The sequence below is a fragment of the Nesoenas mayeri genome (genome assembly GCF_963082525.1).
Source record: "Nesoenas mayeri genome assembly, chromosome: 12".
Taxonomy (NCBI): Eukaryota; Metazoa; Chordata; class Aves; order Columbiformes; family Columbidae; genus Nesoenas; species Nesoenas mayeri.
In genome coordinates this window covers 19,132,038-19,148,153 of record NC_137547.1, presented here as the reverse complement: position 1 = coordinate 19,148,153, position 16,116 = coordinate 19,132,038, and the positions used below count along the sequence as shown (strand labels likewise).

Below are 16,116 nucleotides of genomic sequence, written 5' to 3'. Positions count from 1 at the left end.
CAACACTGAACAAAACCCAGAGAAACTCAACCAGACCTCTGAATTCAACTCTGATTTGGTTTTGGTGGTGACACTAGAAATAACAGCAGAATATTCACATTTCAGATCTTCAGTGCGCCTCTAGGGTTTTACATGTAGCTGCAATCCTTAAGTTTTCATTATTTCTTAGTTCACTTTTGAACACAACGTGGCAAGACTTCAGAGCATTGAATATTACGCCATCTTTATTAAATCAGATTATCGTTTGCCACGTCCAATAGTTTACAATAATCCTGGAAAGATCCAGCTACTGCTGACTTCCCTTCCCCAACGTAGGCAAAAGATGGATCCTACACACAGAACATATTTTTGATGTCAGAAATATTTTGGAAATATTATGGAAAAGGGTCACATTTAAGAACAAGAGTAATCAGCTTTAAGTTAACAACAGAATGACAGTTGTTTTGAAACACCAAGTACATTAAAACTAACATGTAAAAAAACCCTGGAAATAACTGAAAACTAACACGCCAGAAGAACTGGAATTAACTGAAAATTAACTGGACTGAACTAAGATGAACAGAAGAGATTCTGAACTGGCTAAAACAGAAATGCATCCATTTTAAAAGTTATATTAATCACATTGTCTAGAAGAAAAAAAAAAAGCTGCAGACATGACACAGTGACTTATTTCCTGCTAACCAGGCATTAGTACAGCTTGGACACACCTATACAACAAACATGCTTATCTGCTAGATAAATGCAAAACCAATTCCAGTACAAACACCATTAAACAAATAGGATTTCACAGTATGGAAATATTACAAACAAACAACATACTCCTTCCTGTTACTGCTCAATAATTTAAGACCTTTTTCATGTCACACATTTATATTGCCTCCAGAATAAAGCCATCTTGGCATTCAAAGTAATAAGTGAACACGCAGAGAGAGGCCCTGGTTTGCACAGCTCCCATGCGGTCACCATCAGTACCTGGCCCACCGTTATTCTGGACCTGTAACAAGCTGCTCATCCACACTTCGCACACTCTACAGACCTGACTGCGACTTTATTCATTTACTCGCACCCAACCAAAACACAACCATCTTCCTAACAACACAAAACCCTGCATCACTCTGATTTAGGTATGTTGCAGTTTTTATCCAGCCAAGCAGATGGCAGGGAACAAAATCTGAAGCTAAGGCACATTGCGACGAGGTTATTTGGTTTAGGCATATTGCATTTCCTCACAGAAGCCTGAATGAGGTTCGATGCCTTCCAGATCAGACAAAAAAGGAATGTAACGTGCCACCTGTCCCATAAACAAAAGCCCACCAGTTGTTCTGTAGCAATCCCATCCTATCAGAACACTCATTTGAAGCTTCATGTTGACGCTTTAAACAAGGGCAAACACCACACACAAAACGCCATCGGTTACTCCACAGGAACCTGTGCCTCCAGCCCCCAGAAACTACAATTCATGTGCACCATAATTCAAAATATTTTCATAAGCAACAGGTTTTGCAAGACAATATTTAACAAACTTCCAGAGTTATATATTTCTAAATTTCCCATTTATATGTATTAATCACTTAATTCCTGTGCAACTCAGTGAAATGAACAACCCATAAACAGGAAGGCTTATTCTGTATCTACAGCACACTGGATTGTACCAACGGCTTCGGCAAGCGCACATAAACCAGTAAACTATAGGAGGCAGGGTTTTTTCTCAATTTCCTGATATTTGAGGCTTAATTTTCCCATTCATTGTCTCATGTTCATTTTGACACACATTTGCAAGCACGGTGCTTTGTAACCATCTCTCTCTCGTTCCCAAACGCCACCAGTACCGCTTGGTGCAAGACACAGCCGGTTCCTCAGCAGGAGCCGCGGCTCGGAGGTCAGGCAGCCAAATCCTCTCAGCAGCCCCCGAGCAGCCCTGCCTTCCCACACCTATACCAAAGGACCACAGAGGTCCTCTCCATCTTCCTCAGCCACTTCCAGCTGCACGTGGTTGGGGCAGAAGGGTGTGAGGGGGGAGAAGAAAGTCATCTTCCACTAGTCCGATTTGCTGCTAGTCCTATTTATGCAGGCTTTACTACAATAGTGACACACAGTAAAAACTGACTACAGGAAACAAAAGGGAAAAAAAAAGATCTAGTTCAACAGCCAAGTTCAATAAAAGTTTAGTAACTCTGTCACCAAGGCAGGGGAAGTTATAACTTAACTTCCTTAAAAATCATTGGCAACTCTTGTTTGTCTTAAGGACTAATTTAACACTGCCACTGCAATCACTAGTTTTGTATCAGCATTTACTGGTTTGTTAGTAACAACCATGCAGGATGCTCAAGAGAACACGTCCCGGAGAGGTACATCCCAGCACACTGTCCAAGTTCCCATCTTCCAGCAATGGTACAGTATCCTCTCCGGTCCGTTTCCCAGTAGTTTCTATTAAGTCAAGCTGTAAGAACTCATAACTTATCATATCTTTGCTATTTAAACCAAAGGGATAAATATAGTTAACCTATTTTTGTCTTCAGGCTGCGCACACATGTTTTGTATGGTACATCCACATGCTCTTTGCTGGAACACAGTAAGCTACCGAGACTTTGTTTGTATGATTTTTAAACAACGTGAAAAAATGGCTATTGCTTCACTTACAAGAATTCTCTACTCAGCTCTTTAAAAATGTATTAAAATTCAACACTTTTGACCTGGCTTCATGTTCCCATTCACACTCATGAGCCAACCTGTGTTGGAAACCAGGCTAGTCAAAACCGTATTAAAACACAGTACTGTAAAGCTGTAACAAACAGTAGGATAGATTAATTGGGTTTAAGAAGTAAAGGTGTACTCATAAAATTTGTCAAGTATTTGATCTGCACGGCCTCCTGTTTAACTAGCCTGTCAGGCTATTTTTAAAAGTGAAAGTTCTGTTTTAAGACTATCAGAATCAGTCTGTATCCTTTAAAACCCCATTTAATCCCGATTATGAGTAAACATCAAACATCCCACAAATACTAAAACAAGAAAGGAATTTTAATGAGAAAACATTCAAGAACTTGAAGTAGTCCTAAGGAATCCATTAAAGTTTTTTTGGGGTTGTTTTTGTTTAAAGGAAATGGTGCAAAATGTCCTTGCAATCCCAACGTTCCCAAGATTGCAATCTGAAGGCCCCCTTAGATGCCATGCCTTAAAAGGCAAAAAGAGTCTAGACATACTGGTAAAACAGAACATTAAAAAAATAGATGTAGGCCAGAACATTAAAGAGCACTGCCAGCTGTACTGGGGAATGCACGAAACCTTCAAGCCCATCTTGCTGCTCAGACTGTCTTAGAGGCATTATACGGTAGTGTCTCATCCAAAATAGAAAAGAGCCCACAAATTGTCGTTGCGTAACTGCAAATCCACCTACTCGTGATTTTATAACCGAAGAACAGATCTGCCTGAGGACCGTAAAGAAACTTGGGACACTGCAAAGAGAGGACTACAAAATATTGTTAACACAAAAGCCCTAAGGCTCTGGCAACAGTGCTTTTGGCTTCTCCGTCATGATTCTTACTGTACTGTGCACTGCCACCGCAAACTAAACATAGTGAACATCCCAAAGACTTAGGACACTATCCTATAATTATGGAAGAGACTCTTCCCAACATTCTTTAAAGATGTTACTAAGTGACAACAGCATTCAAACTTAGAAGACCCCAATGTTTAATAAAATGTTTCATTTATATTAAAGAAAAAGTTTCTAAGCAATGAGTGCAACAATTACTTGCTTCTAGAAGAGTATATGATCAAAAAACTAAATAATTTATTCATCGCATTCAAATAACAACATCAGTTCCTAGCATGAAAATAACTTCATAAGACAAAAAGCGACTGAAGGTTATTAAAAGACTTGCAGAACTTAAGTGTTTCACAACACTCACAACCGCACTTGTTGCTTTCTTCCATGAACATTTCAGTTTAAAACGTACAAAAGTACAGAAAATTACTAATACAGAAATGTTTGCAGTTGATTCATAAAATAATTTTGCAAAAAGTTGCCAGAACACCCCAAGAGCCTGTTATGAGTAGTACTGCATCACCAGAAGGTTTATAGCATTTGAAAACAACAATGTTTAGCTTAAGTGACGGTTACGGCAGAAGTGTCACCATATGCAACTCCAGATGCAAGTACAGGATGTATTTCTACATACCGGGCACACGGCTGCCGGGTTTTTAAACTATGCCGTAACGAAGGGGACTATCGTGGACAAATTCAGCTCAGTTACAAGCTGAGCACTTTGTGAATGTACATACAAGCTAAAGAAAACTTAAACAAGTCCCTTGAACAAGACATTACTCAAGCATCAACATCTGAATATCAAGTTATACATCAGAAGAAGTTTAACTGCAGACGATGCCACAGACACTTGTTTGGGGAAAAATGCATTATAGTCTTCCACAAGCTAAGGCATTAAATATCAGAGCCTTAATTACAATTAGCTAAATACAATAGGCAGAAATGTGATACTCACAGTTCCCAGCTCAATTTGCACACAGTGAGATTGAAACATTGAAAGTGGCTCTGCTCGCCTGCAATTACGTTTCAGGCATTAAGCCACCCTAAGAACAGACTGCAGCACCAGGGCAGACTTCATCCTGGACACCTACTAAATAAAACAATGCTTCAGACTTGTCACTGTAAAGACGGCATTACTGGATTTGGGCTGTTGCACAGCGCTCAGGCTTCTCAGTTCAGGTGAGTGCTGCAGCAGCTCCAAGACTTCTCTGCCCATCTTTGACCCATCCTCCCTCTACTCATGGTTGTACATTCTTACACCAATTCTACATCAGGTTGGTATTATCCAGCTTTTGCTTTCCTACTCCCATACTCTGAAGAGTTGACCATACAACTTCCAGAATAACCTAAACATTACTTCCATGTTTTAGAAGCAAATGACCACACAAATCACCTGAGAATTAGGTGACGTTCTGTCCAGCTCTAATTTAGAAATAGCAACTACTACCAGTACAGCGTAACAGCAGCTGACCCACTGTCAAGGTGTCTATTCATTGTGCATCCAGTCCTCTTCATATGCAAAATTTCTGTACAAAGTTATTTGTTGAGGTCTAGAAGCAAGACAGGTATTACTGAAATACAATTTTGAGCACATGATGGTGACAACCAAAGAGTGTGCAAGATGATTGACAAAATGATGCATTAACTCACATCAGAAATAACAGATTGCTCCTATACTGGTTATAAGAAAACCACAACCTCTTACATTTCTAGTCCTTCTCCTTGTGTTATCTCCAGATCATAATTAAATCGCTAGGGAGACTCATCAACAAAAGACATCACTGGAAAAACTACAAGAAAATAAGGTAGTTTTACAAATAATAATTTCTTACTGTAGTATCAACAATTAGCATAGTGTATCTATTACAATTACACTGGTTCATAATGGGTGAGAAAAAATAGAGGGTACTTATTACAGAGATTACAGAAATCTCTTCTGAAAGCAGAATTTAAAGCTATCCACCATCTTAGAGAGAAATTTGTAAGAGGAATTTGGAGTTTACTGACAGTAGGACACCAGCCTGTGCTTAAGAGACACCATGGAAGAGACTAAAACCCACTCACCTTTCTGTGGGGAGACAACCACAGTCTTGTCTTTAGTTACACACAGGAACAATAAAAAAGAAAGCTAAACAGAGTTCTCTCATCCTTTTTCCCTCTATGGTAAATGTCAGCAATGAAGATCTACAGCCATTAAAGATAAACCTTTCCAAAGAGAAATCAAGAGTTTCAGAGATACTGAAGAGACATAGTTTATCTAAAGACAATTTCTAAGCATATTTGTGATGATAAATTTGATCATTTTGATACAATATTACAGCAATCTTAAGACCCGATGCCAAAGATCACCAGTATCCAATGTCATACTAAACATCTTCCGAACAAGCAGCTACAAATACCACTGGGAATCAACAGCATACATCACAAAAAGACACAAGTATTTCTTATATAAACGCATATTTATTGTTTGTAAATTATAAGAGCATAAAAGATGGAGGATAGAGTTAATCACGGAATGACTATAAATTACCAGTGCAATCCTAGGATGGAACAGGAGAGGTATTTGCAACAGAGGCTTGAAAAGTGATTTCATACGCATTGGTAAAACACCCTTGAAAGGGGTCACCTACTGCTCGGGTTGAGCCATGCAGAGAACATCACCTACTGACCTCTACTGGGCACAGTCTCATTTTCTGTACCTTAATTAACACCCCATTTACATAAAACCAAACTTTACAGTAACTAATATGAAAGAAATCTTGATATATTCACACTGTATTCAGTGGCCAACTGGTAACCTCTATGATTTACAGAATGACAGCTGCCTGTAAAGCACCCAGCTCCTCACTCTAACCAGCCATAAATGAAGCAGATCAGGAATCACAAGAGAGACAGGGAGACAGGGAGAAAGGAACGGGGAAGAATTAGATATGCCCTGAGATGTGACACACCAGACTGGGGACTCATCTAATCCTCCCCTCCAGCAGTGATCGGAATGGGATGCCGAGCTGAAGGCACAAGAAGGCAGCGATAATTAAATATGAGATTACCGAACACCTCATAACAGTTTTCAACTGGATTCTAATAGTCAGCAATTAGCTTATTCCTTCTAACATAAACGCTATTACTTTTTTTTTTTTTTAATGTAATGAACAACAGGAATTCTCTATAGTCCCATTTAGGCATGTATTACTGGCTTTTTGAATTGTTTTCTTCATTTCAACAGATCTTGATAGCAAAGAATTTTACTGTAGTTCTGGCCTTAAACAATTTCTGGATCTGGAAATGTATAATGACAGTAAGCCACAAAACAACTATTTCCAACATTCAGCTACTCTCCACTAGTGAGGATGGAACTTCTTATTCTGAAAATTGTGAACATATGAACTGCTATTCCCACCAGATTTCATTTAGCTTAAAATCTTGACTCCACTGACGAGCAATAGTATATGCTATAGAGAAGAAGACAAGAGCAGCACGCAGTGATGCTTCCCAGTACGCTCATCAGCAACTTGTAGCTCAGAGACCTCCCAAGCAGAAGTATTATCTTCTTTAAAATGCATCTCTGGTGGAGTTTTGTAGTATTTGGAACAGACACATGAAGAAACTAAAGCCTAGGGCTGTCCAAGCCGCAGAAGCCACCACTAACCATCACAAATGCCATCCTCTTTTGAGCTAAGCATGGGATAAGGGTTTCCTGACTCGACCTCCATCAGAAGGTCACAGGAGCTGGCCAGGCACAATTCTTCTTATCAGTTGTCCCAGTTGTTAAAGGTAACATATGTTACTTTAAACCAAGTGCCTGTTAAAACCTAGTGGGATGCTGGTGAGAACCAACCAGGCTCCTCATAATTCACCTGCTGGCCCAATGAACAGCTGCAATGCCAAAGAAACAGAAGCAGACGACAGGCACTCAGGATTCACCATCAAAACTTCTGTGGGAAATATATATCTACACCCAGCTTTAACAACACTAAGATCCTTGAAGGTGCGGTACTAAAACAATCAAGGAAATACAATCATGCATTTCAAAAAGCTGAACCGAAAAATAAAGTGAGGAGAAGAAAAACAACAACAGACACACACAAAACACCCAAAACAAAACACAGACACACGCAGGCAAGCCAAAGCAAAACAGTTTCTAGTGAAGAGGTGGCACCTGCTAACCAGCCCATCTCTTCTGGATCACAGCAACGGGCCCCTCCCGATTGCTCACATAGTGAACACTTGTCTTCCACAAGCACGCTCAGGAAAAGGAGAGACTCTAATTAGGAAATTCAAGGGAATGGGGAAGGAGTAGTGAAATGAAAAAAATCACTTGAGGATATCCACAGGAAAGTTTTACAGGGATATCTGTTTGATTATTGTACAATAATCTCCATGGGAAGTATTAAAGCCCCCCAAAGCATGAGAAACATTAAATCATGCCAGAGAGTAATGAAAATAAACTCCAAAGAGCTTTTCTGCTCTGGTCTCCAAGGACAGCTATCTAACAGCTCACATCTGCCGTATGGCAAGACACTGCTCCATCTAAATGCCGGCAAGTCAGCTGAGACAATTTCCACCTAGGCTTCAATTTCCCCAAGGGAAAAGCATTTCTGTGTACTGGCTTCTCCCTGACTTGCATTTCAAGCTCAAATTCCCATTTAAAAAATAAAAAAAGGCACAAAATCAAACATGAGAATTCCATACTACTGCAAGTCCCCCCCCCGCATTCATGTCCCTTCACCCCGTTCACCTTCCATCCGCCTGGTGACACCCCATCAGGTGTCTCAGCCACCCCAGTAGCCCTGGAAACTCCTTTGCTGATACGATCCACCACTCACCACCTTCCTTCAAGCTTCTTTACCACAGGCCCGCAGCTCCGGCCCCAGCTGCAGCAGATGTTTCCTCACGGATCCAAGTAAACACACGTACAACTATTTCAACAGAACAATAACCTATAGGCTAATGAGCTGCTTTCCAAAAAGCTCACCTACCTATCAATAGAACTTTGAAAAAGAGGAACATCGGTTCAAAACTAAGCTGTTCCACATGGGTTCTTTTTATTACTTCCTCATATTGAATATTACTGACCACTAGCAGGCAGATAGATATATTTACTACCTGACTGTTCAATGTAACCCTAAAGAGTAAAATACAGTCGTCTTAGTTCACATACCAAATTTAAGATTAACAAAAAAACATAACGCTATTCAGCCTTTTCTGGGAGTCAAGAGAAAGCAAGCCAGAATAAGACTCAGAAATAAGCTGCACAAAGCCATACAGGAATCATTATCATAACCCACTATGTCTGTGCACCTTTTAAGGATATTTGAGGGCATATTCTCTTGAAATATTAATGACTTAAAGCTATTCACCCTTCTAGCAGTACTTAAATTACTCCATACGCCTAAAATGTCATACTGCTTTCCATCTTGTAACAACTCCTGTAACAACATTTTGAATCAATAAAGACAAATCTACAACAAAATAACAGAGCCCTACAATCACCTATTTTCAGTCACTTCTTTTTTTAACCTACTCCCTATTTATTCTGCTTCTGACAATCATATATGGGCATCTGGAAGAAGAGCCAGTTAAGGCACAAAGCCCAACACTTATCCTGCACAGACAGAGCTACAAACTGACTTGCGGAAAGTCCTTCAACTGATGATTAGAAAAAACAGCACTGCTTGTCCTGACCTGATACTTTTGTCTGCCAATCATATATGTAATTTAAGACAAATCCTGATGCTAAATGAGGCATATGCCTTGTAATCTTTCCTGTGGCGTTCTTTTTACCAGAGAGACCTTTTTATCTTAAAAAATGCAAAATACAAGTATTGGTTAAGTTTTCTTGTATGCAATAAAGGAAGTTCCTCTTTGCTTTTAAGAGCTAGAGTTCTATACTATGGAGTTTGATACAAAAATACTGTAGAAACTAAAATGTAACAGTATTACTAAACATTATAATTAAAATCATTATACTTAGCAAATAGGCAAATTAAGTGCGCTATGGAATGTGTTCTTTTTTTCCTTTCCAAAATGGCTCAGTTTTCTATCAGTTTGCAAAATTCTGTAGTCTGCTCTACCAGTCATTACCATGAATTAGATAGAGCTCCTTTTGAGTACAGTTGTGCAGGAACTAAAGGTGTTGAGATGGTACGCAGGCTTCCACCTGATATTGCCAATTTAAATTCTCATTAACTTCTGACCCACTGGATTAATGCACTGCGTAGGAAGCATGTGCAACAGCTCAGATGACTCTTGTTAAAAAGACACAAAACATCACTCTGTGCCCCTGAAGATACTAATCTGCACATATACATCTTCCTAACGATGTACTGGAAGTAGCGACGTCTTTGTTCAACAGACAAGAAAACTCCCCTATCTTTAACTCCAGCACAGTGTGGCTTTCCCCATCTTTCTTTACAAGACTTAAAAACTAACAGGTGTACCCCATATAACTTTGGAAATTGATCCAACCAAATCAAAGCTTAATAATAACAGATTCACTTCCTCATGATCGGTAATCACTCATTTTAATTACAAGCTTTTAACGCAGCTCGCCACAGTTATTAACGTACTACAGAAAGGATCGGCAGTAGGAACAGAAACAAAAATCCCGAGGGCAGATTATTTCAGCGTATCAGGCAGCGCCACCCCAGGATTTCTACCACACGGGTAGCGTTTAACAGTTCAAAGGCAGGTAGATGTTGCACAGCAATGACAGATTCTTTGGCTTCAGTCCTGAGAACACATAATGCAAATCCAGCTGCACTCGTTAGGACGACTCAGGTACCAAGCTCATTGCTACCACTTCTGTTCTAAACTGAGGAGATGAGAAAACAACAAATTGAACTTCCAAATCCTGGATTTTGCTCTGTGTTCATAAAAAATGATCATAGATTCATCACTGCAGTCCTCTACAAACTTGTATCACTGTTGAACCCGGGATACTTTGACTGTATTTTACATGAAACCTGTACACGCCACCTTTGCCTTATGTTAACCAGCAGTGGTTTTACATGAAGTTATACATATGAAATACCAAAATGTTTCTGCCATCACAGTCCTCAAGGAACTAATCCATTTTAAGGGAAAACAATTTGTACTACCCTACAAGAAACTACTTTAAAAGTTATTTCAAGCTTACTATTTTCATAAAACACCTACTTCAAATTATCCTGACAAACACATTTGTTGATTTAAAAAAATGCTAATTTTAAAGTGGCTTTGAAAGCAGATCAGAAAAGACAAATACCAGCATCATCAACAGAAAAACTGACAAAACGCTTAGATGTGATGACACATTTAGCTGCGATGGTGCTCTAAGACTCGCACAGACTCCATCAAACAGTTCAGCTGTTCAAAGCACATGAACCAACACGGCTGACGTTGTATTTCAGAATGGAAAAACAAGAGTTTGGCAGCGGAGGGCGGGTGCCCAGCGTTTCTTTTCTTCGACTCTGCACACTTCAGACAGGGGTGTCAAACTCATTGTCATCGGCGGCCACAGCAGCCTCGCGGTTGCCTTCGAAGGGCCGAATTATCATTTTAGGAGCGTATAAATGTAGCTACTGCTACTCCTGCGAACACTCCGCGGGAAGCTGAGGGGCAGCGCGGCCGGCAGCCGCTGACCCGGCCCGCACGGACCCCCGGCAGCGGCTCAGAGCGGGACCGGGGCGGACCCCGCGCCGCCGGGCAGGTCCCGGGCAGACCGGAGCCACCGCCGCTCTCGACGGCAAGTCCACCAGAGTGAAAGAACGTTTCAACCTATGTACCGGGAAGTCGCCCCTTTTTTTTAACCTATAGAAATCGTGCAGCTGTGCAGGTCTCGAACAGCCCCGCGCTCCCAGCGCACAGGCAGGCCCCGCACGCACACCGAGGGAAAAACGACCGAAATCAACCGGCACAGCGGCAAACTCCTGAAAACCCACCGGCACGGAGGCCGGCCCCGGGCCGGTCTCCGCTGCGAGGGGAAGCCGCCCCAGCTGAGGGGGCCCGCCCGGACCTACCCCGGGCCACCCGAAACCCAGCGGCGCCTCGTCCATCGCCGGGGCCGGCAGCGGGCGGGACCGGGCGGGCAGCTCGCACCGCTCCGGGCCGAACGGAGCCCCCGCACCCGGCGGCAACGGCCCGGCCACCGGCGCTCGCCCCGGCGCCGAGCTGGGCAGCGCGGGTGGCACGGCGCTCCCGGCCCGCGGCGGCTTCCCGGCCGCCTGAAATGGAGGCCGGTTGGGCCGCCGCCAGGCGCCGCGCCCGCAGGTACGCACCTCACCGCCGGGCCGGCAGGGCGAGCGGCGCGGCCCCGCCGCCGCGTGCTGCCCTCCGCGCTCCCGCCCGCCCCGCCACGGGGGAAGGAGCCCGCGGGGGGCTCTCCCGAGCGCGGGCCCGCTCCCCGCCGGCGGTACGTACCACCTCGGCCAGCTTGATCCTGCCGAAGGTGCCCCGCAGGTAGTCCAGGTCGCAGCGGAGGCCGCCCAGCCCGCGGCGCTGGCTGACGGGCTCCGTGGTGGGCTGGTAGGGACTGCTGGCCCCCGAGATCATGGAGGTGCTGGACGCCTCGCCGTCGAAGCCCTCCAGGTCATCGCCGTTCCTCATGGTGCCGCCGCGCTGCTGAGGGGCTGGCCGCGGAGCTAACGGAACGCCGGCTGCATGGCCGCCCCCGCGCCCCGTCAGGCGGAGCGGCGCGGGCAGAGCGGGGGCAGCATCGCGCTGTGCCCCGAACCGGCCGCCGCTGCCGCCGCCCCGGCCCCGCGCGGGAGGAGGAGAGCGCTGTGCGGGCAGCCCTCAGCCCCGCCGCCCGGGGGCGCCCTCGCCCCGCAGGGTACGCGAGGAGCCGCCCGGGCCGGGCTGCGACTGCGGCGGGGCCGCCGGGGCTCCCTCAGTCCCCCGGCTCGGAGCCCTGCCCCGCTCCCGGCACGGCGCTCAGCTCCCACCGCGGACGCTGCCGCCGCTCCTCCCCCTGCGCTCAGCGGAAAGGGCGGAGAGAGCCCGCCCCGGAGGGCTGCGCCGCGGCCGGGCGGTGCCTCCACCGGCCCCCGTCCGCTCCGCCCCCGCGGCCGGCACCTGCCCCACGCCGCCGCCCGGCGCCGGCACCGCGCTGGCGTGCCCGCCGGGGCAGAGCAGGGCAGGGCAAGGACCTGCCCCCGGCTGCGCCGGCGCCGAGCCGAGCCGAGCCGAGCCGAGCCGAGCCTGGCGCGGCCGCGGGTCACCTTGCTCGGCTGGAGCCGGTCGGAGATCGCGGGTGTCGCGTCCTGGCGCTTCAGGAGGTTTTAGCGTCCTGCTGCGTTAATGGCTGTTTGACTTTGGAGTGTTTTAAATGCAGCGATGTTGATGGTAACACTGAGAAAGTCAAGGATAATGGCGTTTTGAATTGTATTCGTAACTCAAGAGTTAATCCTTCGAGATACATAAAGTAGTTCACGCTGCTCAGAATTACACTTGGAGCTGTCGTTACGATACTGTACCCACAGTAGCTGGAACACTGGGAACCTTCGGGGTGTTCTTCCACCAGTGCTAGAAACATTTTAAAGTGTCATTTTAAATAGCGAAGTTTTCCAAGTAAACAGTTGGTTTTGACAGGCTCTGAATCACTTTTTGGAGACACGTTTTCTGTGTCACCATAAATAAGGAGAAATTTCAACATAATCTGGCAAAAAAACAGGTGTATCAAATGCAGCTGAAGGTTTGGGGAGGATTTTTTAACACGGAGACAGACACAGTGCTGTGTACCGCAGACCGAGCCGAAATGGAAGTGTTCAGACTCACCAGGAACCTTGCATGGACAGAGACTCGGGGTTTTGTCTACCATTAGCAGTCATCGTTTGGTTAACTGAGGCATTGCTGGCAGTATACAGGCAATAGGTGTCTTTTCATAACCTCTCTGGTACACATTGGTACTGGAAGAGGCTGATATTCTCCAGCAAGATGAAGTGTTAGAGGGCATGCTTAAGAAGACAAAAACATTGCCCTTTGGTGAAGGGCAAATGGCAGGAAAAGGGGAAAAATGAGAAGAAAACAGGGGCAAGGCATGGAGAAGCATGGAAACCGTGTTGCTTGGGGCACATGAAACTAGGGTAACAATATGAAATCATAAATGTAAGGGGGGAAATCCTGCACTGGCACAGGGCTGGCCATGATGGACTAATAGGTTTTTATAGTCTCTTCTTTCTACTTTTGTGTAACTCCAGGGAAATCATAGTAGTATCATCGAGCTTTTTCTTGCAGGGAATATGATGGGTAGGCAGTTGCCCCTTTAAGAGCTTCTCTGGATTTTTTGACTTAAGGCTCCACAGCTGTTCCAGGAACACAGGATTTCCCCATTTACCTGCAGAGACATTTAACACTTGCTGTGATGGTTCTAGAAAACCATCCTGAGCAAAATAATGAAAACATTTTTGAAACACCCAGTGAACATTATTCTTTTGCAGTTGTAACCAAAGCGTATCAGTATGTTGAAGGAGAATCAAAAGGTGTTATTGCAGAAGGCAAATGAAGGACAAAAGGAGAGATGGTTAATAAAAAGGCTAGGTGATAAGAGATCTTGATTGTTTTTTGGCACAGCCCCTGCCTCCTGTGCAGCCTTCAGCAAACTTAATAGCTTAGTTTTTCCTTTCAAGTGGACGACACAAAGTTTAAATGTACTTAAAATCATCAGAGCGTTTTGAGAACGCTGTGAAGTATAGACACTCCAAAACCCCTCTGTTCTTCAGTGAGCTAATTACCTAGGTAGCGAAAGCACAGCATGAGTTCGCTCTGCTCCATCCCAAGTGTTATTAGAGCAATGGCGAGCCATGTTTTCAGCCGGCGCGTTGACAGTGTCGCTGACGGCGGTTTCACAGGCGTTGGGGAAGCTCCCAGGGCAGCGGGGTATCGGCACCGCCGTCCATAGCCACGCTGCCCCTTTCGGCACCGCGGCTGTACAGCCGGCGTCCCCCCATGGTAAATGGCACAGCGCCAATCCCAAGCCATACCAGAGGATTTTCTGGCGTCCTCCTGGACCGGTGGGTGGGCTGGACAGACTTGGCAAGGGCTTCTGAGGCTGCTGCCAACATTTAACAAAGGAATCCTTTACACACATTCTTGCCTGATACGGCACCTTTGCAGCGCGCTCTGTAGCACTTGAAGTTAAAAAAAAGTCTACATTTAATATGTAAATAAAAGTATTGATCCAGTAAATGGTAACTGCATTAATTCAAGGCAGATCACATTGCTTTCAGATAACTCTTGTTTCTACAAGTTCAGATGCTTTTCAAGCATCGATTGCCACTTCATCGCGGGCCTGCATACCAAGACCAGGAAAATGGGGAAACAGGTCAATGCTCCGCACCCAAAACACCACCACAGTATCAACGCTGATGGAATTCATGAGGGAGGACTTCATATGCAGCTGAAAGATGACTGAACAGTGAAAACAAGGAAGAAAGAGCACAGAGAGGAGGAAATCCAAGTATGCTATTCATAGACACTATAATTACTTGAGCAAAGATCTGTATTTTTGCAGAACAGTTAAGCCAGTTTTGACAGAATTGAACATTTGGCATCAGAAACAATCTCCAGGACAGCGGTGATAAAGTAAAACCAACTGGTGATTTAGCTGTAAAAAGCAGTAGGAAGAGAATCTTAAATATTATCACTGATCAAACTGAACGAACAACCCTCACCTCTCAACTTCCACCTCAACTATTCACACAGCCTTTAATCAGCTGTGGATTCATTGCATTAAGCACATTGAAGTTTTATTTTCAAGATCGAAGCACGTGATTCTATTTCAACTTAATAGGAATACCAACTTTAAATCAGATCTTTAAAGCTGCATTTATGTAGTTTTAACACACTTAGAAGTATTTTAATGTTTATACATAACATTTTGTAGATCGGAATGGTGCTTATTATGAATGGTGCTTAAACGTAGTTAAGAGTGCGAAAGGAATTAGAATCCTAATGGGAAAGTTACATCTGTGCAAGTACCTGGAAAGAGCTGAGCGGTTCTTTAAGAAAACGCTCCGGTATTTCCACATGACCTACCAAAGGGAAGGAGCGCTGGGATGCTGCCAAATTCCAAGAGAGCTGAGCAGTGATTAGAGTTTAACTCTGGCATCAGAGAGGAGGCTTTTTTCCCCTTGAATTTCTCAATGTAAAAATCCCGAAGCTTTTCCTCAACTTTTCAGTTGGGTAAAAAAAAAAAAGAGAAAAAACCAAACCACCACAAACCCCACCCTAAGAAGCTACTAAAGAACTTGCTTAAAGAAAACATCTGGTGGTTTTAAGTGCCTTAGTTCAGTAAGTCGTCCTTTTTCAGAGGGTGGGAGTGTGGCATGCACATCGTGATTCTGTAGCCATGAGCAGCATGGGAAGCAGGCAAGTAACTTTGCTGAGTCAGACTCAGGAATTAATACAACAGGAATAAGCTGCAAGTTCTGACATGGACTTTAAGCAGAAGGAAAACTGGACAGAATGGTGGGGAGCCGGTTATCTCTAACCGGTGGAGGATAACTGCTGCTGATTCCGTGTCCAGCCACGCTGAAGTAACGCTGTGCAACCTCCTCGGGTCCGACCGCTCAGCACAAAGGCACCTCAGGAAC

At 44.5% G+C, this 16,116-nt stretch overlaps 1 protein-coding gene across 2 annotated transcripts in view; it reads right to left on the bottom strand.

Moving 5' to 3' along the window:
• Positions 1 to 12,461, bottom strand: part of CMTM4 (CKLF like MARVEL transmembrane domain containing 4) — a 36,409-nt gene extending 23,948 nt beyond the window's left edge. For both annotated transcript variants that reach the window (XM_080352099.1, XM_080352098.1), the window contains exon 1: positions 11,945 to 12,461. In XM_080352099.1, coding sequence (XP_080208225.1) covers positions 11,945 to 12,130 — 186 coding nt within the window. In that variant the 5' untranslated portion in view covers positions 12,131 to 12,461. The remainder of the gene's footprint in view (positions 1 to 11,944) is intronic.
• Between the last annotated feature and the right edge of the window lie 3,655 nt (positions 12,462 to 16,116).